Below are 24,673 nucleotides of genomic sequence, written 5' to 3' on the forward strand. Positions count from 1 at the left end.
TCAATCGAATGTGCTGTGGTATAGTATCTTTTACATAAAGTGTAGCAAGATTTCAGACTAATGCAAATTAAATAGGCTCTGATCTTAACCAAATAATCTATTTTTAGAAACCCCAAAATATTTTTGTAAATTGCTGCTGTACAGATATCAGTTGGCTTTAAGTCACAACTTAGGGCTCTGATGCTAAAATTACTATTACAGTCTTGTATTAATGTGGATTAAGTTGAAATTAAATTGTACTTATACAGCTTGAAGTTAGCTAATTCCTGATTCTTTTGATAATGAAAGGGAACAAGCATGGTACAGCAGCTCATGCCTGAATGCTACCACTTTGGGAGGCTGACATGGGAGGATAACTTGAGCTCAGGAGCTGGAGACCAGCCTGGGTAACATAGTGATACTTTGTCTCTACTGAAAAAAAAAAGAAGAAAAATAGCCCAATGTAGTGGCATACACCTGTAGTCTTAGCTACTTGGGAAGCTGAAGCTGGAGGATTGTTTGAATTTGGAAGCTCGAGGTTGTGGTGAGCTATAATCACACCACTGTACTCCAGCCTGGGCAAGAAAGCTAGACTCTTGTCTCAAAAAAGGGAGGCTGCGTGCAGTAGCTCACGCCTGTAGTCCCAGCACTTTGGGAGGCCGAGGCGGGTGGATCACCTGAAGTCAGGGGTTTGAGACCAGCCTGGCTAACATGGTGAAACCCTGTTTCTACGAAAAATACAAAAAATAAGCTGGATGTGGTGGTGTGTGCCTGTAATCCCAGCTACTCAGGAGGCTGAGGCAGGAGAATCTCTTGAACCCACGAGGTGGAGGTTGCAGAGAGCCGAAATTGTGCCATTGTACTCCAGCTTGGGCAAAAAGAGCAAAACTACATCTCAAAAAAAAAAAAAAAAAAAGGAATAGCGATAGGATGCAAAAAGTACTTGACGATTAAAATTTGATATTCAGTAATACTTAAAGTGAGCTCTTGGCTGCTTGAGATTGGATGTGAATAAAATTACATACAATATCATAGTTAACTCTATATTTTTGTTATTTAAATCTTAGGGATGTTATATTCTAATTCGAGAGTTGCTCTTAACTTTGTACTCACTATGTTATTTATTTTAATTTAGAAAGTGTTTGTTACAAAGGCTGATGGTTCAACTTTGTTTCATTCACAGAGAGACATCTCCGCATACATTTCAATTAGACTTATTCTTCAATAACGTAAGCAAACCAAGTGCCCCAGTTTTTGATAGGCTGGGAAGGTATGTACCTGCTAGGCAATTTCACAAGAAACTAATGAGTGTTAGTAAGCAATATCTTTTCTTTAGATAGAAGAAACGGATGTATCTCTGGTAGACCCAATACCACAGGGTTTAATTGTATCAAGGCAGTATTAAAGAAATGTCAAACTCCTAAGAAGAGGTTGAGTTTATAAAATAAAAATTTAAATGTGTGAAACAGCCATTGTTTGTTATCTTTTTGCTTGTGCATGCATTTCTTATATACATGATATTCACATATGATAGTAACCTTCTAATTTGGAAAATACTGCTTTTTGATTCTTAAAAAATATTATGTAGACACATTGAGAGCTAATTTATGTGTGTCTTTCATATCACAGTACTGTGCAATTTATAATTCCATAGCCACATTTTGTAAAATGAAACTTTTGTTAGTGGATGCCCCCTTTTTTGATTATTTATACATGCTAGGTATTTTTTTTTTCAAGTTAGGAATTATTAAACCGATTGTTATGATGTCTGCAAACAAATGATTATTTGATAGGTTTACTTAGAACTCATAAAATAAAAAAAATTTAAAGGCAGCTTAAAAATGGGAAAATGTCTGTTCCTATCAGGAATTAGCAGTTTCTTAGACATCACTCGTTTTGTTATTGACCCTTCTCTTATTTATTATTAAATTATGTCAATAATTTAACTTTTTTTTAATGAAGGGAAACCTTAGACAATTTGAAACATGTAATTTTTAGTATTTGGTGGTGTTTTTATGTCAGTACCTACTTAAAACTAGGTGCTTTTCTTAAATTTTGGTTGTACTCTACATTTTTGTATGACTATAATGCAGTGGTTCTCTATTCTGGCTGTACATTAGAATTACCTGGTATACTTTTAAAAAATTACTGATGTCCATACTCACTCCAAAGCAATTAATTCAGAATCTGGGATTTATGTATTTTTTTTCTTTATCACATTTTGGGGGCAGTACATTAAACTCAACCTTTGTGGTATATTGAATGAAAACAAAAATCTAGCATTTGATTTATATGAAAATATTTGAATCTAGAAAGACATCTTCATGAACTCAGATGTTCAGTGTTTGAGCTTATATATTTATTTCTACTCTTTTGACAGTCTGGAATATGATGAGAATACGTCCATCATCTTTAGACCAAACTCAAAGGTAACTGTGGAAGTCAGTTTTCAACTTGTCATTACTGTTTCTTCTCAACTTCATTTAAAGTTTTTGATCCATATAAATCAGTGTTGCAGAATGTCATTTCTTATCTGATTCTTCCTGCATCTAGATGCATTTTATAATTCACTAAAGACACTGGAATGTTGTTCTCTACGTATAAAGCTCTTTCTTCCTCTTTTTGAGTCAAGAAGAGGCCAGCATTTGTGCTTTATCTTCTTTCATTTAGATAGACAAGTTCAGAAGACAACAGGCAGGCAAATTGTTATTAGACACTACTGTACCTTAATTAAAGTTTCTTTTGAAAGTACATGTTTCAGGGCCAGGCAGGTTGGTTTACGCCTGTAATCCCAGCACCTTGGGAGGCCTAGGCAGGTGGATCATGAGGCCAGGAGTTTGAGACCAGCCTGACCAACGTGGTTGAAATCCCATCTCTACTAAACAATACAAATGTTAGCCAGATAATTGTGGTGCGTGCCCGTAATCCCAGCTACTCAGGAGACTGAGGCAGGAGAATCACTTGAACCCAGGAGTTAGAGGTTGCAGTGAGCTGACAGCATGACAGTGCACTCCTGCCTGGGTGACTGAACAAGATTCGATCTCAAAAAAAAAAATGTGCATATTTCTCCTTTCCTATCAAAAATATACCTTTTTTCTTGGTATGGCAGGTGCCATGCTGGAAGCATTTAGTGACAGATTTGAAATGTAAAAGTAATTGTGACCTGGTTTAGGACTATTCAGCTTGCTGTTTGGTTTTGGGGAGGATGGGTATTTAATCTTTGCATCCTGTTTAGACTAAAAATTACCATTGTTATCTGTTTATCTTCCTTCCAGTGGGATTTCTGTTCAGTCTATCAACATATCTTGGGCATAGTCTTTGAGCCCTTCTTCTGGTCCCCAGTTTCCTGTATAGTCTAGCAAGGCAACATTAATTTCTTTTTTCCTTATTGTGCCTCCAGAAGGGGCCCCAGTAACACTTATAACTTCATCTTTTCCCAATATGGTGGAGTGGAAAGAGAACTCAGAAGTCAGGGCCTTTGGTTTCTAGTGCAGGCTCTTCTTCACATGCTCTGATTTTCTTCTTTCTTTCTTTTTTTTTTTCCTTTACATGCGTCATAGTAAACAATTTCTTATTTCTTAAAAGGTCACATGCTCTGATTGTCTTATTTCTTTCTCTTTTTTTTTTTGAGACGGAGGAGTCTCACTCCGTCACCCAGGCTGGAGTGCAATGGTGCAATCTCAGTTTTCTTATTTCTTAAAAGGGAATGACATTATCTGCTCCGTCCAACTCTCGTAGATTTGAAGATCTATCTATTCATGTAGATAAGCTCTGAAAAGCATAGATATTTTTATCATATAGGGAAATATTGAGGGTTAGTGGCATTGGCAAAAATCTTTATCTTTTTAGGAGAAAGTTTCTTTGTAAAAGCCGTTTGTTTAACGCCTCAGGGTTCCCTTACCTTTTTTTTTTTTTTTTTTTTGAGGCAGAGTCTTACTCTGTCTGTCGTCCAGGCTGGAGTGCAATGGTGCGATCTTGGTTCACTGCAGCCTCTGCCTCCTGGGTTCAAGCAATTCTCTACCTTAGCCTCCTTAGTAGCTGGGATTACAGGCACCCATCACCACGCCTGGCTAATTTTTGTATTTTTAGTAGAAGTGGGGTTTACCATCTTGGCCATGCTGGTCTTGAACTCCTGACCTTGTGATCCATCCACCTTAGCCTCCCAAAGTGCTGAGATTACAGGTGTGAGCCACTGTGCCTGGCCATTCCCTTTTTAAAGCACAATGTGGGCACATAATATATACCTGTATTTGTGAATTTGGCTTGTGAGAAGAATGCTATGTGGTTTTATGGATTTTCTCATTCTTGAAACTGAGCATCATTTGTGCTGTTGGTGCCTTCTACCACCCCTGTACCTATTGGGGTTTAATTTATTAATTAGCAATAACTTCTACTTAATTTTATTATCATTTCTTTTCTCTTGGATGGGAGTCTGATTATACTTTTTGAACAAGATTGACATAAAGTATAGAACTGGAAGATGTACTCTTAGGACAGGTACAGGTATAGTTATGGTAACTCTGGAGAGCCAATGTAAAAGCTATGCCTGGATAAATTTCACTTTCGTGTTGACTTTGCATTTTCAGCATACTTTTAGAGAATTTAGTTGAACCACAATCTAATTTGATATCAGTTAACTTCTAGCATTTTAAAACATGACTTTGAAAGATTTTTTTCCCTCCCTTAAAAATCAGGTGAATACTGATGGTCTGGTGCTAAGAGGCTGGTACAACTGTCTGACACTGGCAATATACGGATCAGTGGATAGAGTGATAAGTCATGACAGAGACTCTCCACCACCACCACCTCCACCTCCACCACCTCCCCAGCCACAGCCAAGTTTGAAAAGGAATCCAAAACATGGTGAGAGTTTTAAATTTGCTTTTGCGAGTGAATCTTATATCCGTGATGTAAAATAATAATAATTCGAAGAGTGCTTTTCTACCTTTTTGTTTTGTTTTGTTTTGTTTTATTTTTTGAGAGGGAGAGAGGAAGAAGAGGGGGAGAGAGGGAGAGAGGAGGTGAGAGGAAAAAGCAGAGGGGCAAAGGGAGAGAGGGAGGCAGAGGAGGAGATAGGAAGAGAAGGAAAGAGGAGGAGGCAAGAGAGTGAAGGGGAGGGAGAGAGAGCAGGGGAAGTGAGGGAGTGGGGAGGGAGAGAGTGAGCAAGCACACCTCTTCTACGTCTTCAACCTTGCTTAAAGCTCTCTGTTAGTCTCCCATTCTTGTCTATAAAAATTTCTTTTTATGTTGAAGTGTTAACATTTTATTTTTTTCCTCTATTTTCTTAAAGAGCTTTTAAAATTGATCTGAGAGAATTTTTTCCCATTTAAAATATCTTAATGATAGTACAATTCAGTGACTATTCATGGTTTACTGTTAAAATTATCTATAAATGAATTAAAAAACAGGCAGGGAGTTTCTTAGATATTCCTGAAATACTTATGTTAATGACATTTTTTTTTTCAAGAATGCATTTAAAATTTTATTAAGTGTATACATCTTAACTAATGTAGATTTTTTCTACTTTTGAGAACCTTTTGCTCATTAACTGGAAACAAGAAAATTAGAACTTCAGTGGTTTTCTTTCAGAAGGCAGGCAACTGGACTCATGTTTCTCAGGATCTCTTCTTCTCACTCCAGTGTTAATCACTGTAAGAAGTTGACCACAAGGCTGGGTGCAGTGACTTATGGCTGTAATCCTAGCACTTTGGAAGGCTGAAGTGGGAGGATTGCATGGGCCCAGGAGTTCAAGACCAGCCTGGTCAACATGCAAGACCCCATTTCTATTAAAAAAACAGAAGTTGACACAATGAGATTCAGAGCTGGCTGCAGTGGTGCTCATCTATGGTCCCAGCTACTCAAGAGGCTGAGGTAAAAGGGTTGACTGAGCCCAGGAGTTTGAGTCCATTCTGGGCAACGTAGTGAGACCCCCATCTCTAAAAATAAATAGTCTGGGCATGGTGGCTTATGCCTGTAATCCCCACACTTTGGGAGGCTGAGGTAAAAGGGTTGACTGAGCCCAGGAGTTTGAGTCCATTCTGGGCAACGTAGTGAGACCCCCATCTCTAAAAATAAATAGTCTGGGCATGGTGGCTTATGCCTGTAATCCCCACACTTTGGGAGGCTAAGGTAGGAGGATTGCTTGAGCACAGGAGTGTGAGACCATCCTGGGCAACATAGAGAGAACCTGCCCCTACCAAAAAAAAAAAAAAAAAAAATTATCTGGATATGATGGCATGTGCCTGTGGTCCAGCTACTCTGGAGGCTGAGGTGGGAGGATCCCTTGAGCCTGGGAATTTGAGGCTGCAGTGAGTCATGATCATGCCACTGCACTCCAGCCTAGGCAACAGAGCAAAACCCTGTCTCAAAAACAAAAACACACACACAAAATAAATAAAGGATTTTCAAGAGTACATTTTGAAATTGGGATTAAAGTCACTAAGGAAAAATATTTTGCTTCATAATTAGCATTTTTGTGACTATCATTGACCTTTGTTTCTCTGAATCCTGATATGGTAATGTGGTGTGAGGGGTTTTTTTTCTGATGGTGGTCATACACTGTGCTTTTCTTGTATCCTAACCTGCAAAGCACAGTTACTGTTTCAGTTTTCTTTTTCTTTTAGTCCTTAATTCTTCTGTGCTTGTTTTATTTTTTTTGACTAAACTGTGAGCTTTTTGTGGATAGAAAATATGTTTTACACATATTTTTGTTTTGAGTCTTATCATAGTGTCTGACATAGGTAGTGGTTACTCTAAAAATTTGTTCAATTTACTGACTTGTTTAAAAATTGACACTTAAGCACATATATATAATATGTTTTAAACTTTTTATTTAAAAATTTTTTTTAATTTAATTTCTTTTTTCTAGAGACGGGATGTTGTTCTGTCACCTAGGCTGGAGTGCAGTGGCCTGATCGTAGCTCACTGTAAGCTCGAAATACTGGACTCACGCAGTCCTTCCATGTCAGCCTGTGGAGTAGCTAGAACTATAGGTGTGTGCTACCCTCCACCCCGACTCAGTTTTTTTAGTTGAGGGTCTCACTGTGTTGCCCGAACTGGTCTCAAACTCCTAACCTCAAGTGATCCTCCCACCTCAGCCCTTCAAAATGCTGGGTTGATAGGTGTGAGCCACCACAGTTGGCCCTTTAACTGTTTACTTTGTGAAAATTATAGATCGACAAGAGGTTGCAAAGAAATGTACAGGGAAGTCCTGTGTACTCTTTAGCCTCCCCCAGTGATAACATCTTTTATAAATGTACAATATCAAAACCAGAAAATTGGCATTGGTGCAGTTTGTGGAGCTTATTCAGATTTCACTAGTTAGACATATACTTATTTGTGTGTTTGTGTGTAACTCTGTGCATTTTTATGTTATGTGTACAGCATTGCATAACTAACACCATGATCAAAATACTTAACTGGGCTGGATGCCATGGGTCATGCCTGTAATCCCAGCACTTTGGGAGGCCAAGGTGGGCAGATCACTTGAAGTCAGGAGTTTGAGACCAGCCTGGCCAACATGGTAAACCCCATCTCACAAAAATTTGCTGGACGTGGTGGTGCACGCCTGTAGTCCCAGCTACTCGGGAGGCTGAGGCAGGAGAATCACTTGAATCCTGGTGCTGGAGGCTGCAGTAAGCCGAGATCGTGCCGCTGCACTCCAGCCTGAGTGACAGAGCAAGACTTCGTCTCAAAAAAAAAAAAAACAAAACCCAAAATACTTAACTACACCATTGCCCCAAGTTTCCCTATCTCCCCTTTATAGCCATATTTGTCCCACCCATCTCTAGCCTTTGACAGCCACTAATTTGTTCAGCATCCATATATATATATATAAATACACACACACACACATTTAAACATATATATATATTTTTCTGAGACAGAGTTTCACTCTTGTTGCCCAAGCTGGAGTGCAATGGCACGATCTTGGTTCTCTGCAACCTTTACCTCCTGGGTTCAAGTGATTCTCCTGCCTCAGCCTTCGCAGTAGCTGGGATTACAGGTGTGTGCCTTCATACCCAGCTAATTTTTTGTACCTTTAGTAGAGACAGGGTTTCACCATATTGGCCAGGCTGGTCTCAAATTCCTGACCTTGTGATCCCTGGCTTTAGCCTCCCAAAGTGCTGGGATTACAAGTGTGAACCACCACACCCAGCCATAATTATATTTTTTTACACATGTTACATCAATGGAATCATGCAGTATCTTTGTGAGATTGACTTTTTTCATTCAGCATAATTTCCTTGAAGTTCAACTTATTATATATAAATAGTTCTTTTTTATTCCTGAGTGGTATTACAAAATATGGACATACCAAAATTTATTTAACTGCTCACCTGTTGCAGGACATTGACTGTCACAAATAAAGCTGAACATTCCTATACTTTTTTTCGCATGAAAATAAATCTTCATTCTCTGGGATTATGTCCAAGCCTAAGAGTATATACATTATATTTTGGTATGTGGGAAGTCAGAAATTCTAATGTTACCAATATAGATTAGCAAGATTTCTGTTAAGATGCCATGGAGGAAAAGTTTATCATCAGTTAATTGAAGATAAAAATCTCAAATGATGAGAAGTATTTTTTCAGTATGTGGGAAGTCAGAAATTTTAATGTCGTTAATGTAAATTAATTAGTAAAATTTCAATCCCAGCACTTTGGGAGGCTGAGGCGGGTGGATCACGAGGTCAAGAGATTGAGACCATCCTGGTCAACATGGTGAAACCCCGTCTCTACTAAAAATATAAAAAAAAATTAGTTGGGCATGGTAGCGTGTGCCTGTAATCCCAGCTACTCGGGAGGCTGAGGCAGGAGAATTGCCTGAACCCAGGAGGCGAAGGTTGCGGTGAGCCGAGATCGCACCATTGCATTCCAGCCTGGGTAACGAGCGAAACTCCATCTCAAAAAAAAAAAAAAAATTTCTAAGATGCCAGGAAGGAAAAGTTTTTCCTTTTTTTTTTTTTTGAGATGGAGTTTCGCTCTTGTTGCCCAGGCTGGAGTGGAATGGCACAATCTTGGCTCATTGCAACTTCAGTCTCCTGGGTTTAAGCGATTCTCTTGCCTCAGCCTCCCGAGTAGCTGGGATTACAGGCATGGGCCACCATGCTTGGCTAATTTTGTATTTTTAGTAGAGATGGGGTTTCTTCATGTTGGTCAGGCTGGTCTTGAATTCCTGACCTCAGGTGATCCACCCGCCTCAGCCTCCCAAAGTGCTTGGATTACAGTAAGTCATTGCGTCTAGCTGGAAAAGTTTATTATCAGCTAATTCTGAAGATGAAAATCTCAAATGATGAAAAGTATTTTTTCACCCATTCATTTCCCTATACTTCAACATGATTATCTTTGTTCTATTCGGGGGATGGATTTGTTCCAGGACTGCCTGTATATACACAAATCTGTGCATATGCAAGTCCTGAAACTCGCCCAGAGGAACCGGCATATACAAAAAGTCAGCCCTTCATACATATGCAGATTTTGCATCCCTCAAATACCATATTTTAGATCTCTGTATGCTTTTAAAAAAAATCACATGTAAGTGGACCCACATAGTTCAAAGCCATGTTGTTTGGGGGTCATCTGTAATTTCAAACTTCTTTTTCTGTCTCCCATAAAACACTAGCTGATGGGGAGAAAGAAGATCAGTTTAATGGAAGCCCTCCGAGACCGCAGCCAAGGGGACCAAGAACTCCTCCAGGACCCCCACCACCTGATGACGATGAAGATGATCCTGTGCCTCTGCCAGGTATAAATAAAACCAGTGCTAAGGTTTTCCCTCCCAGTTAATAGTCGTTTTTGTTTTTGTTTTGAGACGGTCTCATTCTGTCGCTCAGGCTGGAGTGCAGTGGCTCACTGCAGTTTTGCTCATGGCTCACTGCAGTCTTGACCACTCAGGCCTAAGTGATCCTCTCACCTTAGCCTCCTAAGTAGCTGGGACTACAGGTGTGCATGAACATGCCTGGCTAATTTTTAAAATATCTGTAGAGATAGGGGTCTCACTATTTTGCCCAGGCTAGAACGCCTGAGCTAAAGTGATCTATCTGCCTCATCTTCATAAAGTGTTAGAATTACAGGCATAAGCCACCACCCTGTCTGATAATGCTTTTTGACTAAAGAAATTAGGTGCTAGTAATCAAATCTTGATGCATTCTCTCCCATGCTATGCAGTTTTTTTTGTTTTTTGTTTTTTTTTGAGACGGGTTTTGTCTCTGTGACCCAGGCTAGAGTGCAGTGGCTGGCACAATCTCCCTGTTTCAAGAAATCTTCCCATCTCATCATCCTTAGTAGCTAGGACTACAGGTGTATGCCACCATGCCTGATTAATTTTTTTAGTTTTTATAGAGAAGGAATTTCCTATGTTGCCCAGGCTGGTTTTGAACTCAAGTGATCCTCCCACCTTGGCCTCCCACAGTGCTGGGATTTATAGGCATGACCCACAGTGCCTGGCTGCTTCTTGTGTTTTTCTTTTTGTTGGCTGGTGAACTTCTTAAAAAAAAGAAAGTTAATTCATTTGAAGCTGGGTCAAAATAAAATGTTAGTTTGCTGTAGTGATATGTACAAAAGAGTCCCAATTAAAAATCAGCAGTATTGGGCTGGATGTGGTGGCTCATGCCTGTAATCCTAGCACTTTGGGAGCCTGAGGCAGGAAGATCTCTTGAGCCCAGGAGTTTGAGACCAGCCTGGGCAACATAGGGAGAGCCTGTTGTCTATTAAAAATAAAAATAGGAGAGAGATCCAAGATGGCCGATTAGCAGCAGCTCAGGATTGTAGCTCCCATTAAAGTGCAGAGAGTGAGTGGATGCCACACTTCTACACGAATTTTTGTTGCCCACAGACTGGGAGATTCCCAGTGGGGGAGCCCCATGGGTCACCAGTGCCACTCTTTTGGCCTGTGCCGCTGTTTTGCCAGCGCCCCAGCGCAGTGGTTCTCAGTACAAAGTATATGGGACTGGGTGCCCTTTTAGTTGGCGTTTGGAGCTCCAGGAAGGCAGAGTCGCCCATTCAGCTGATCAAAAAGGGGACTGAAGCGGGGAGCCAGACCGGGACATTCCCGGGCAGAAAAGCACCACGAATCTCAATGCCGCTGTTTCAGCTGGTGCAGTGGGTTGCTGCAGGGGAAATTACACAGATTCCGGCGCCTTTTCAGCGGGCAACTGGAACATCTGGGAGAGAGTCAACCATTCCAACTAGAAAAAAAAAAAAGAAGAGGCTCTGAGACAGGGAGAGGTGATCGGGCTCGGTTGGTCTCACCCCCACAAAAAAACAGCATTTGGAAGCGCTGATGATTGAGTTTGACAGCAAGCACAGCTGAACCCAGGAAGGTCCAGCTCTGTGGGGGAAGGGCATCCGCCAAAGGAAAACTAAGAAACAGAGAAAACTTCATCACCAACAAGCTGGACATCCACTCAGAGACCCAATCTGAAAGTCAGCAATTACAAAGGCGACAGGTGGGTAAATCCACAAAGATGGGAAGAAACCAGCGCAAAAAGGCTGAAAACACCTGAATGAAATCAGAATGTCTCTCCTCCTATAGGGGATCGCACCTCCTTATCAGCAATGGAACAAGGCCTGATGGAGAATGAGTGTGATGAATTGACAGAATCAGGCTTCAGAAGGTAGATAATAAGAAACTTCTGTGAGCTAAAAGAACATGTTCTAACCCAAGGCAAAGAAACTAAGAACCTTGAAAAAAGGTTTGATGAAATGCTAACGAGAATAGACAATTTAGACAGGAATATGAGTGAATTGATGGAGCTGAAAAATACAATATGAGAACTTCACGAAGTATGCACAAGTTTTAACAGTCGAATTATCAAGCAGAAGAAAGGATATCAGAGGTTGAAGACCAACTTAATGAAATAAAATGAGAAGACAAGGTTAGAGAAAAAAGGCTAAAAAGGAATGAGCAAAGTCTCTAAGAAATATGGGACTATGTGAAAAGACCTAATCTACATTTGATAGGTGTACCTGAATGTGACGAAGAGAATGAATCCAAGCTGGAAAATATTCTTCAGGATATTATCCAGGTAAACTTTCTCAACATAGCAAGGCAGGACAATACTCAACTCCAGGTAATACAGAGACCATCACAAAGATACTCCTCAAGAAGAACAACCCCAAGACACATAACCATTAGATTCACCAGGGTTGAAATGAAGGAGAAAATACTAAGGGCAGCCAGAGAAGATGGTCAGGTTACCCACAAAGGGAAGCCTATCAGACTCACAGCAGATCTCTCAGTAGAAACCCTACAAGCCAGAAGAGAGTGGGGGCCAATATTTAACATCCTTAAAGAAAAGAACTTTCAACCCAGAATTTCATATCCTGCCAAACTAAGCTTCATAAGTGAAGGAAAAATAAAAATTTTTTGTGAACAAGCAAGTACTCAGAGATTTCATCACCACCAGGCCTGCTTTACAAGAGCTTCTGAAAGAAGCATTACACATAGAAAGGAACAACTAGTATCAGCCATTCCAAAAACATACCAAAAGGTAAAGAGCAGCATCACCATAATGAGGAATTTACATCAACTAAAGGGCAAAACAGCCAGCTAGCATTAAATGGCAGTATTAAACTCATATATATCATTGTCAATCCCAAATGTAAATGGACTAAATGCCCCAATCAAAAGACACAGACAGGCAAAATGGATAAAAAGCCAAAACCCATTGGTATGCTGCATCCAGACCCATCTCACATGCAAGGATACACAAAGACTCAAAACAAAGTAATGGAGGAAGATTTACCAACCAAATGGACTGCAAAAAAAAAAAACAAAAAAAAAAAACAGGAGTTGCAATTCTTGTCTCTGATCAAATAGACTTTAAAGCAACAAAGACTAAAAGAGACAAAGAAGGACATTACATAATGGTAAAAGGATCAATGCAACAAGAAGAGCTAATGATCCTAAATATATAACAGGTCAATGAGATAGAAAATTAGCAAGGATATCCAGGACTTGAACTCGGACCTGGAATAAGTTAACTTAATAAACATTTACAGAACTCTCCACCCCAAATCCCCAAAACATACATTTATCTCAGTATCACATCACACCTATTCTAAAAAGTGACCACATAATTGGAAATAAATCACTCCTCAGCAATTGCATAGCATTTCATAGGTTTAAATGAAATATTGGTTGGCTGCTTGTCTGTTATTTTCCTCCCTTATTCCTTCCTGTCTCGGTTGTTAACCACATTTATTGGCATAAAAGAGGTTTTTAATACCTGTTTTTAGACTGCATTCTAGCCTGGGCAGTAGAGCAAGATTCCCGTTCTCTCTCCCTCTTTCTCTTCCTCTTTTGTTCTCTCTCATTTTTCTGTCTTTCTTTCTCTCTCTTTTTCTTTCTTCTTTTCTTTTTTTTCCCTGTCTTTTTTCTTTTTCAAAAAAAAGAGAAGAAAAAAATGATAAAAATAAGTAGTTTGTATTGGAAAAGATAAAAATCTGTGTAGTAACTTAAAAGCTGAAAAGAAAAGGAATGTCCTAATAGTATACTTTATTATTTCTCACTGTAGAAGTTGTACCATGTATAGTCAGTTATTTTTGTTTTCTTTTTTTGTTTTTTGTTTTTTAATTTGGAGACGGTGTCTTGCTCTGTTGCCAGTTGGGAGTGCAGTAGCCTGATCTTGGCTCACTGCAAACTTTACCTCCTAGGTTCAAGCGATTCTCCTGCCTCAGCCTCCTGAGTAGCTGGGATTACAGGTGCGTGACACCACAGCTAATTTTTTGTATTTTTAATAGAGACAGTGTTTCACCATGTTGGTCAGGCTGGTCTCGAACTCGTGACCTCAAGTGATCCGCCTGCCTCAGCCTCCCAAAGTGCTGGGATTACAGGCATGAGCCACCACACCCAGCGTATACTCAATATTTATTTTTAAAAGCAAATAATTCTATTACTTTTTTTTAAAGGGTGTTTATGAACTACATCATCCAAAATATCATTAAGTAGTTGCCATATCCAGTCTTGCTGCCTTGTATCATTTAAACCATTACAATAATCTGTGCCTTAAATCTCAATTTTTCAGTGTCTGGTGACAAGGAAGAGGATGCTCCTCATAGAGAAGATTACTTTGAGCCCATTTCTCCTGATCGGAATTCTGTTCCCCAGGAAGGTCAGTATTCTGATGAAGGAGAAGTAGAAGAGGAACAGCAAGAAGAAGGAGAAGATGATGAAGATGATGTGGATGTAGAAGAAGAAGAAGATGAGGATGAGGATGATGATAGACATACAGTAGACAGTATCCCTGAGGAGGAAGAGGAAGATGAAGAGGAGGAAGGTGAAGAGGATGAAGAAGGTGAAGGTGTGTTATGTTAGCGAAGATTTTTGTGCTTAAATACTAGAAACTAACTCGTAGCTTTGAACAATGCAAAATAATTTCTAGCAGAGATAAATGGGTTACAAGAAACCCACTGGTCAGAATGTAGGTAGGCCTCAAGGCATAACTAGAAATGAGATTTCCATCTCATCTCTGCTTTGTGTGTCTACTTTAATCGTCTCTGTTTAACCAACCAGCCTAAACTGCCTGACTGTATCTCAGTTTTCTGTTTGACTTGCTGCAATGTGCATTTCCCCTTGACAGCATCAGCTTTCACCAGGAAAACAGGATCATGTAGCAAATACCTGTTGGTTAGGGATTTGGTGGGCTGTTTTCAGAGTAAAGAGTGGTAAAACTGGGTGGAATTCCTAAAGATGTCTGCCATCTAGATATTTTAGCAAATGCTACATTATTTTTAGAAATTCAAGGGAAAAATCTGAATTACACAGGTACATGTGGTAGTATGATACAGTCCTGTAATTAGGCTTTATTTTTCTTTTGAAAGCAGAAAGTGAGAGATACTCAAGCTGATTGGCTCTTAATTTGCCCAAGAAATGGCTTATAATGTTAAAGCATTTATGAAAAATAACAGATAATCTGCCTTTACTTTTTTCTACAGATAGTGAAAATGAGAGTCATTTGAGAATCACAGTGGCTCTTTTACAAAATAACAAATAGCTAGATTATCATAGGATACTTTTTTTTAGCTTCCCCCATGCCCAGATTACCAAATAATTCTGTTTAGATTTATTGTATTTAACTGGCAAAAGTAGTTAAATTTTAGGCAGGCAGCTTTCTTTTTCTTTTTTCTTTGTTTTTTGAGACAAAGTCTCATTTTGTTACCCAGACTGGAGTGCAGTGGTGCTATCTTGGTTTACTGCAACCTCCACCACCAGAGTTCAAGTGATTCTTGTCCGTCAGCCTCCCAGGTAGCTGGGTTTACAGGCACCTGCCACCATGCCCGGCTGATTTTTATATTTTTGGTAGAAGTCGGGGTTTCACCATGTTGGCCAGGCTGGTCTCAGACTCCTGGACCTTGACTTCAAGTGATCCGCCTGCCTTGGCCTCCCAAAGTGCTGGGATTACAGGCATGAGTCACCATGCCCAGCTATATTTTAAATGAACAAATTTTCCATCAAAATATAGTAGAGACCTACAAAACTGTGTGATAGGTAAATTCAGGAATGTGAAATTAATGTTATGAAAAGAATCTATAATGGTTTTGCTAAAAATATTTGGTTTAACGTTGTAATTATGATATTCTTATTTAACTTTAATATAACCAGTTTTTTTAACATCTTAAAAATAATCTCTCAAGAGGACAAGCTTAATTTCTTTCCTCCTGAGACAAATATTTTTGTTACTTTGAGGTATTTCTGATTTACAGAGTTAGTTACAGAGTAACTGCATGTTACTTCTGTTAGTTGTGAAACTGAACAGATACAGAGGAATTTGCTTAAAATGCTTGTCCATTTTTCAGGTTTCACCCCTTTCAGGAAAAAAAGAAGTTTGTCCATAATTATTTTGTTAGAAAGTGTAAAATGTTGTAAAATTGTGGGTAATATGTTGGGCAGAGGTTGATTTTGTTGAGGAAATATTGTTGAGGAAAATTTTGTTGTTTTATTGAACTATTTTTTCATCAATCAGAATGTATGCATTAGACAAGATGATGTAATACTTAAATATTATTCATACTAATTTTCAGGGGATGATGGTTATGAACAAATTTCCAGTGATGAAGATGGAATTGCTGACTTGGAACGTGAAACATTTAAGTATCCAAACTTTGATGTTGAATATACTGCTGAAGACTTAGCTTCAGTTCCTCCTATGACATATGATCCATATGACAGGGAGCTTGTACCACTATTATACTTCAGCTGTCCGTACAAGACTACTTTTGAAATTGAAATCAGTAGAATGAAGGATCAAGGTCCAGATAAAGAAAATTCAGGGGCAATCGAAGCCTCAGTGAAGTTAACAGAACTCTTAGATTTGTATAGAGAAGATAGAGGTGCAAAATGGGTAACAGCTTTAGAAGAAATTCCAAGTTTAATAATAAAAGGGTTAAGCTACTTACAATTAAAAAACACAAAACAAGACTCCCTCGGCCAGTTGATAGACTGGACCATGCAAGCTTTAAATTTACAAGTAGCACTTCGCCAGCCTATCGCCTTAAATGTCCGACAGCTCAAAGCTGGGACCAAATTAGTGTCCTCACTAGCAGAATGTGGGGCTCAAGGAGTTACAGGACTGCTACAAGCAGGAGTGATCAATGGATTATTTGAGCTTCTGTTTGCTGATCATGTATCATCTTCTCTTAAGTTAAATGCTTTTAAAGCTTTGGACAGTGTCATTAGTATGACAGAAGGAATGGAAGCTTTTTTAAGAGGTAGGCAGAATGAAAAAAGTGGTTATCAAAAGCTTCTGGAACTCATACTTTTAGATCAGACTGTGAGGGTTGTTACTGCTGGTTCAGCTATTCTCCAAAAATGCCATTTCTATGAAATCTTGTCAGAGATTAAAAGACTTGGTGACCATTTAGCAGAGAAGACTTCATCTGTTCCTAACCACAGTGAACCTGATCACGACACAGATGCTGGGCTTGAGAGAACAAACCCAGAATATGAAAATGAGGTGGAAGCTTCTATGGATATGGATCTTTTGGAATCCTCAAATATAAGTGAAGGGGAAATAGAAAGGCTTATTAACCTCCTAGAAGAAGTTTTCCATTTAATGGAAACTGCACCTCATACAATGATCCAACCTCCTGTTAAGTCTTTCCCAACGATGGCACGAATTACTGGACCTCCAGAGAGGGATGATCCATACCCTGTTCTTTTTAGGTAAGACATGTTTGTCTTTTGGGAAATAAATTCCACAAATCATTGGAGGCAATTTTATGTGGTTGATTTTGCTTTTTATCTGATTGTAGGTAACTCATTTATGTGTAAGGATGCTTGATATTTCAAAAAGTTATTCAGTACTGGAACTGAGAAATATGTTACTCTGGGTGAGCTTATATTATGTTAGCTCTTAAAACAAAATCGGGAATTTTCGTAAAAAATTGTCATGGTTAACAATGACGTTTGTATAAGCATGGCTAAGCAAGAATAAATGAGAAACTGCTAACTTGCTTCTGGGAAGGTGGTACAAAAGGATGGTGTAGGAAGGAGAGCTTTTCTGTGTGAACCTGTCTGTACCTATTACTCTTAATAAATTGTAAGTTAAAATTGTATTTTACTAACTTAATTTTATAGTCCTGGTTAAACCTTTAAGGTTCCATTGCTATCTATCTCTCTTGTTATCTGTTTTTACAGTTTTGCCATTGTTAGGACTAGCATCCATAGTAGATTTTTAATTTTGTTTTGAGACTTTCTTTTTTTGGCATTTGCTTGTGAATAATTTCCTAACATAAAAATGGAAAAATGGCATTTTAATTATTTTGTTACGTATTTTTGTGATTAATATTTTCATTGATTTGGAGCATAGCGCATTACCAGGAGTTGGCTTATGTGTCCACTCTAACACCTCTACTTACCTTACCCGAGTTCCTGTTTTTAGCTGAAACTATCAGACCTTGTCTTAGTTTGAGTTCCCTAAAAGGATAACTTGAGTCAAAGTCTTGGGTGCAGTTTCTTGGTTTGAAAGATTATCTAGGAAGCAGAAATGCATGCAGAGAGTAAGATAAGAAGAGGAGAAAAGCCAGTAAAGGAAGTGTTATTAGACTTATTATTGCTGTGGACAGCTGGGGCTCATCCTACTGGGGACCCTCTGAAGAACTGGTTAAAATGTGTCTCCTGCTTTACTCCCTAAAACATTCAGGCTGGGGCATTTGTCTACCAACTGTCCCCTTTGGTTCAAGGATGTCCACAAGAATTAACTTTTTTATCTTCTGAGCTCTTCCTGCCTGTGGTCTCAACATCCTTTAATGGCTCTGTGGGAAAGAAAGGTAGGGAGGCCCTAAGTAAACACTTGAGGCCAGATACTGGCAACCCACACAAATTGTGTTCTGGGAAATCAATAGGTCAGTGATGGAAGGTTGGGGAGCAATAAAATATAAGAGACAGGCAGAGTATGCATTTAGGCAGGATAGTTAGAAGGAGTAGAAAGACAAAATGAGAAGCAGGAGAGAGTAGAAACCAAAGAAGAAAATAGTGTTAGGAAGCAGTGAATGGTTTGTTTTGATACTGTGCAGACATTCAGAAGATAAGGACAGGAAATCATGTATTTTGCTACATAGATTGCAACTGTGGCTTTGGCAAAAGTAGTTTAATGTAGCAGTGGGAGAGGAAGTATGAGTGATAAGTCACTGGCCAATGAGGATTTGAAACAGTGTAGGCTACTTTTCAAAAAAGTTTGGGTGGATCACCAGAGGTCAGGAGTTTGAGATCAGCCTGGACAACATGGCAAAACCCATCTCTACTAAAAATACAAAAACTAGAGCTGGGTATGGTGGCTCATACCTGCAATTCCAGTACTTTGGAAGGCTGAGGTGGGCAGATCACCTGAGGTCAGCCTGGCCAACATGGCGAAACCCTGTCTCTACTAAAAATATAGGAATTAGCTGGGCATGTTGGTGGGCGCCTGTAATCCCAGCTACTTGGGAGACTGAGGCAGGAGAATCGTTTGAACCTGGGAGGTTGGAGATTGCAGTGAGCTGAGATCAGGCCATTGCACTCCAGCCTGGGTGACAGAGTGAGACTCTGTCTCAAAAAAAAAAAAGCAAAAAGCCCCACAAAAACTAGCCAGGCATGGTGGCACATGTCTGTAAACTCAGCTGCTTGGGAGGCTGAGGTGGGAGAATCATTTCAACCTGGGAAGTTGGAGGTTGTGGTGAGCCGAGATTGGGCCACTGCACTCCAGTCTGGGTGACAGAGTGAGACACCACCTCAAAACAAAAACAAAAACAAAAACTAGCCAGGTGTGGTGGCATGCGTCTGTAATCCCAGCTATTAGAGAGGCTGAGACAGGAGAATTGCTTGAACCCAGGGGGAAGTAAGTGGTTGCAGTGAGCCAAGGTAGTTTCGCTGCACTCCTGCCTGGGCAACAAGGGGGAAAGTCTGTTTCAAAAAAAAAAAAAAAAGAAAGAGAGAGAGAGAGGAAGAGAAGAGAAGAAAAGAAAAAAAAGAAAGAAATTTGGCTAGCCCGGACAACATAGGGAGACCTCATCTACAGAAAATAAAAAATTAGCTGGTCATGGTGGTGTGCTCCTGCACTCCCAGATGCTCAGGAGGCTGAGGGGAGAGGATTGCTTGAGCCCGAGAGATTAAGGGTGCTGTGAGCTGTGATTGTGCCACTGCACTCCAGTCTGGTAGCAGAGTGAGACCGTGTCTCAAAACAAGAAATTTGGCTAAAAGAAAAAGTAAGAAACAAGACAGCAGCTAGAAGGAGATGTTGGGGTCGAAGAGAAAGGTTTTTATTTTTCACGAGTAGAAGAGGCTTGGGCACATTTGTAGGCTGGGAAAATGACCCATTTACAAAGTCACTGGAGAGGGAGATGTTTATAATGTAGAAGTAAACCTTAATTCCTGGAGCAAGGCTTGGTGGGAGATGAGAACAAGAGTACAAGTGTAGGAGTTTGGTTTTGGGCAGGAGAAAGGAAATCTTCTAAGTATGAAATATAGATATATTTGTAGTCTTGGAGGTTGTAAAGGAATTGCGGTACTTCTTAGTAATAACTTTATTTTTAGTTGCACAGATGATGCTTTCAGTCACTGAGAGGAAGCTAATAATTAAATACTTACTAGGTATTTTTTTCCCCACCATATGGTGGAGGTACATTTGGGTATCAGATGAGGAAATAAAGGGCCCAGAATGGTTGTGGTAAGGAATTTGGATTTTATTTTTAGAATATAGAAAGGTATTGAATATTTTGGAGTAGCAGATCTGATATGATTAGAGTAATATTCTCAGGTTTTATGTTGCAAGATATATTGCAGTGGAAAAGAAATTAGAGTTATTGGGAAGATAAGATAGTCTGAGATTTCTAGGTACTAGGTTTTAAGTACTTGGCCCTTAGCAGGTAATGGAAAGACAAATATTGTGCTTATATTGAGAGAGATTGTGAAGTAGCCATTATATGTTAGTACTAGGACTTGGCAACAGGACCTAGTAGGTGAAGGAAAGTGAGAAGGATTTCTAGCCAGGATAACAATTGGAACTGGTTTTATTGACAGAAACTGATAAATTAGGAAGGAGAGAAAATTTTGAAAGGAAAAATAATTGTACTTTGGAGGGTTTCTTTTGAAGTGGTGCCAAGGCTCTATTGCCCTACTTCAGGGTCCCCAAGGGCACCAGGATTCTCTAGGACTCACAAAACTCAGCATATAGTTATACTCAGCAAAGGAAAACAGTACATAGGAAGAAGTCTGGGGAAACCAATTGCAAGCTTCCAGAATCCTTTCTCAGTGGAGTCACATAGTACCTGCCTAATTCTCATAGCAACAGTTTGTGACAACATGTGTGAAGTCTTGCCTGTTGAGGAAGCTCTTTAGAAACTTGGCACCCAGGCTTTTTCATTTTATGTATTTTGTTATTATTGTTATTTTTGAGACAGAGTCTTACACTGTTGCCCAGGCTGGAGTGCAGTGGCTTGATCTCGGCTCACTGCAACCTCTGCCTCTCAGGTTCAAGAGATTCTCCTGCCTCAGCCTCCTGAGTAGCTGGGACTACAGGCATGTCCCACCATGCTCAGCTAATTTTTTGTATCTTTAGTGAGATGGGGTTTCACCATGTTAGCCAGGATGGTCTTAATCTCCTGACCTTGTGATCCACCTACCTTGGCCTCCCAAAGTGCTGGGATTACAGGCTTGAACCACTGCGCCCAGCCTAGTTTTTATTTTTAAGTAGCAACAATGATGTTTTGATACATGTATATATTGTGGAATAATTATATCAAGCTAATTGGCATACAATTTTTTTATTGTGGGTAGCCGTGTAGGCACTCACTGCCTATCTTATAACCAGAATTCCAGACTCCTAGAAGGAAAGCAGGTATTCAGCATAATCATATTGTTTGCACAAAAAATTAGGCACAAGGAACCATTCTTATCAGTTACAGGCACAGGAACCCTCTCATAAGTTCCCAGAAGTTAGCCAGTGGCCAGCCTTGCAAACAGACCTCTAAGGATGTATAGTCTGAGGCCTGCTATTTTAACCATTCTCTGAATGGTCCATAAGGAGGATGCTCTCAGAACGTAGTAATTCTGGAATTTTGTTGTCTTGAGTGTTCTGTTTGCCTTTGTAGTAAGCAGTTACTGGTAGGTGTTTATATTATGGTGAAGTACATGCCTGGATTTAAATAGTAATAGGACCGAAGAGGTGGTTTCAGCTTTTGACAAAATTAAGTTCTGGCCTCTCATCTACTTTTTAGTAATATTTTGATAGGGGTTTATGAAAGCTGTTGTGTTACCATTTGCAGTGACTAAAATGGAAGAGAATGAGTCAGAATTATAAATAACTTTTATTTTTAACATTCAAAAAAATATTACTAGTTAAAAATTAAGAAATTGTCATTAAACTGGTTCTATCTTGGAGTCAAGAGATGTTTTTGACACTTTTACCCCATTTTTTAATATTTGAAAAAATACGGTGTTTTAGTTCTTTTTTCTTTAAAATCCAGTTAAGTTTCATTTTTAAAGAGTTGAGGAATGAGATCATGTTCTTTTCAGGGACATGGATGAAGCTATAAGCCATTATCCTCAGCAAACTAACTCAGGAACAGAAAACCAAATACTGCATGTTCTCACGAGTGGGAGCTGAACAATGAGAACATATGGACACGGAGAGGGGAACAACACACACTGGGGCCTGTGGCAGGAGGACAGGGGTTGGGAGAGAACATCAGGAAAAATAACTAACACATGCTGGGCTTAATACCTAGGTGATGGGTTGATAGGTGCAGCAAACCACCATGGTACACGTTTACCTATGTAACAAACCTGCACATCCTGCACACGTACTCCAGAACTAAAAATATTTTTTTTTTTTAAAAAGGAAAAAGATATTTTGGAAAAGAGTTTAGGGAGGATGAGGCAAAAGGATGCTAGAGTCCAGAGAATCGCTTAAGGCTAAGAGTTTGAGTCTAGCCTGGGCAACATAGCTAGAACCCGTAAAAAAGTTAAAGAGTTTACATTTGGCATGGCCTATAGGTAAGGAAGGCAATGCATATAGATAAGGAAACTGATGCCCAAAGAAGTTGTCAGTGGCATTTGTTTCTTTTTTGAAATGTTAAGTAAATTCTTTTCCCCATTAAGACTATGTATATTAAGGAGTAATTCTTAGATTTGATAAAAGAGTGCTACATGTGGTAATATTAACTGTTTAAATGCTAAAAATTGATAATTTGAATTTTTTTTTTCTAGAGATACGAATTCAGATCTACTATAGTAAATCTGAGTATACTATATTTTTCTATAGTATAGCATCCCTCAGTGTCTGTGAGATTGGTTCTCAGACCTCCCTTGGTTACCAAAATCCAAGGATGTTCCAGTCTCTGATATAAAATATAAACTGTAGTATTTTCATATAACCTATGCATATCGTCTTGTATGCTTGAAAGTCATCTGTAGATTACTTAAAATACATAGTACAATATAAATGTTCTGTAAATAGTTGTTATACTATTATTGTATATGGAATGATGTAAGAAAAAAGTCTGTACATGTTCACTATAGATACATTTTTTATTTTCGTTTTTTTTTTTTTTGAGACAGAATGTTTCTCTGTCACCTAGCCCAGGCTGGAGTGCAGTGGCATGATCTTGGCTTTCTGCAGCCTCAATCTCCTGGGCATAAGTGATCCTCCCACCTCAGCCTCCCAAGTAGCTGGGACTACGGGCATGGGCCTCCACGGCCAGCTAACTTAAAAAATTTTTTTTGGTGGAGACAGGATCTCACTATGTTGCTCAGGCTGGTGTGAAATTTCTGGGCTCAAGTGATCTCCTGCCTCAGTCTCCCAAAATGCTGGGATTACAGGTGTGAGCCACCATGCCCAGCCTAGACTTCTTTTTTTTTTTTTTTGCGGCAGGGTCTCACTCAGGCTGGAGTGCAGTGGCAGCATTGACTTCCCTGAGCTCAGCGTCCCCACTAGCTGGGATTACAGACATGTGCCACCACTCCTGGTTAATTTTTATATTTTTTGTAGAGATAGGTTTTGCTATGTTGTCCAGGCTGGTCTTGGGCTCCTAGACTTAAGTGGTCTGCCCGCCTCGGCCTCCCAAAATGCTTGAGATTATAAGCATGAGCAATTACACCCAGCCCCAGATGCACTTTAAAAAAATATTTTCAATTTGCAGTTGGCTTAATCCACAAATACAGATACAGAGTGCTGATTGTGTATGTGCTGTATTTTTCCTAGATACACGAATTTACATATCCCAACATGCCATGAATAAAGTAGGACCATGGTGAAAAAGGAGCAATTTGATAAGTGTCCTGGAAAGAAGTCTTGGAATTTAAAGAAAAAACTTGTCAATACTTATTTATTTAACATCTGTTGAGTGCTAAGCAGGAGAAAGCCTGACAGAACTTTCACTTTTATTTGGCCTCGACTAGAGAAGACTTGCCACTCACATTATGTTTTCAGTTAAAGCAGCGTGTTACTGAGGATAAGGATTATGGTCATTAAAAATTTTTGCCAGTGTCTTGTCTGAATATTGAGTAAATGAAGAATGCTTTGCACTGACTTGACGTGTATCAATTAACTCTTCCACAGATACCTTCACAGTCATCACTTCTTGGAGTTGGTTACCTTGCTTCTGTCAATTCCAGTAACAAGTGCCCACCCTGGTGTGCTGCAAACCACAAAAGATGTTTTAAAGTTTCTTGCACAGTCACAGAAGGGTCTTCTTTTTTTTATGTCGGAATATGAAGCAACAAATTTATTGATCCGAGCTCTGTGTCACCTTTATGATCAAGATGAGGAGGAAGGTCTCCAATCTGATGGTGTTATTGATGATGCATTTGCCTTGTGGCTACAGGACTCAACACAGACATTGCAATGTATTACAGAACTGTTCAGCCATTTTCAGCGTTGTACAGCCAGTGAAGAAACTGACCATTCAGATCTCTTGGGAACCCTGCACAATCTTTATTTGATTACTTTTAATCCTGTGGGAAGATCAGCTGTTGGCCATGTTTTTAGTCTAGAGAAAAATCTCCAAAGTCTTATTACACTAATGGAGTACTATTCCAAAGAAGCCTTAGGGTAATTTCCTGCTTAACTCCTTAAATTTCCTATGATGTTAGAAAATCAGATGAATTAATGGTCTACTTTCTTAAAAGAAGGTATTGTTTTGAGAGGGAAAAAGCTGTAGTTTGATATAATACATAACTTGTTAAAGGTTAGAGTGACAGAAATCGCTAAAATAAA

The 24,673-nt window shown here is 39.3% G+C and overlaps 1 protein-coding gene across 3 annotated transcripts in view; it reads left to right on the forward strand.

Annotated features, from left to right (window-relative positions):
• VIRMA (vir like m6A methyltransferase associated) overlaps positions 1–24,673 on the forward strand; it is a 69,243-nt gene that overhangs the window by 14,108 nt on the left and 30,462 nt on the right. For all 3 annotated transcript variants that reach the window (XM_002759084.7, XM_035277412.3, XM_035277411.3), the window contains 7 exons: positions 1,163–1,249; positions 2,360–2,408; positions 4,674–4,842; positions 9,604–9,726; positions 14,009–14,284; positions 16,005–17,145; positions 24,017–24,508. In XM_002759084.7, the coding sequence (XP_002759130.2) occupies positions 1,163–1,249; positions 2,360–2,408; positions 4,674–4,842; positions 9,604–9,726; positions 14,009–14,284; positions 16,005–17,145; positions 24,017–24,508 (2,337 nt within the window). The remainder of the gene's footprint in view (positions 1–1,162; positions 1,250–2,359; positions 2,409–4,673; positions 4,843–9,603; positions 9,727–14,008; positions 14,285–16,004; positions 17,146–24,016; positions 24,509–24,673) is intronic.

This window comes from Callithrix jacchus, chromosome 16 (genome assembly GCF_049354715.1).
Source record: "Callithrix jacchus isolate 240 chromosome 16, calJac240_pri, whole genome shotgun sequence".
In the NCBI taxonomy this organism is placed as follows: Eukaryota; Metazoa; Chordata; class Mammalia; order Primates; family Cebidae; genus Callithrix; species Callithrix jacchus.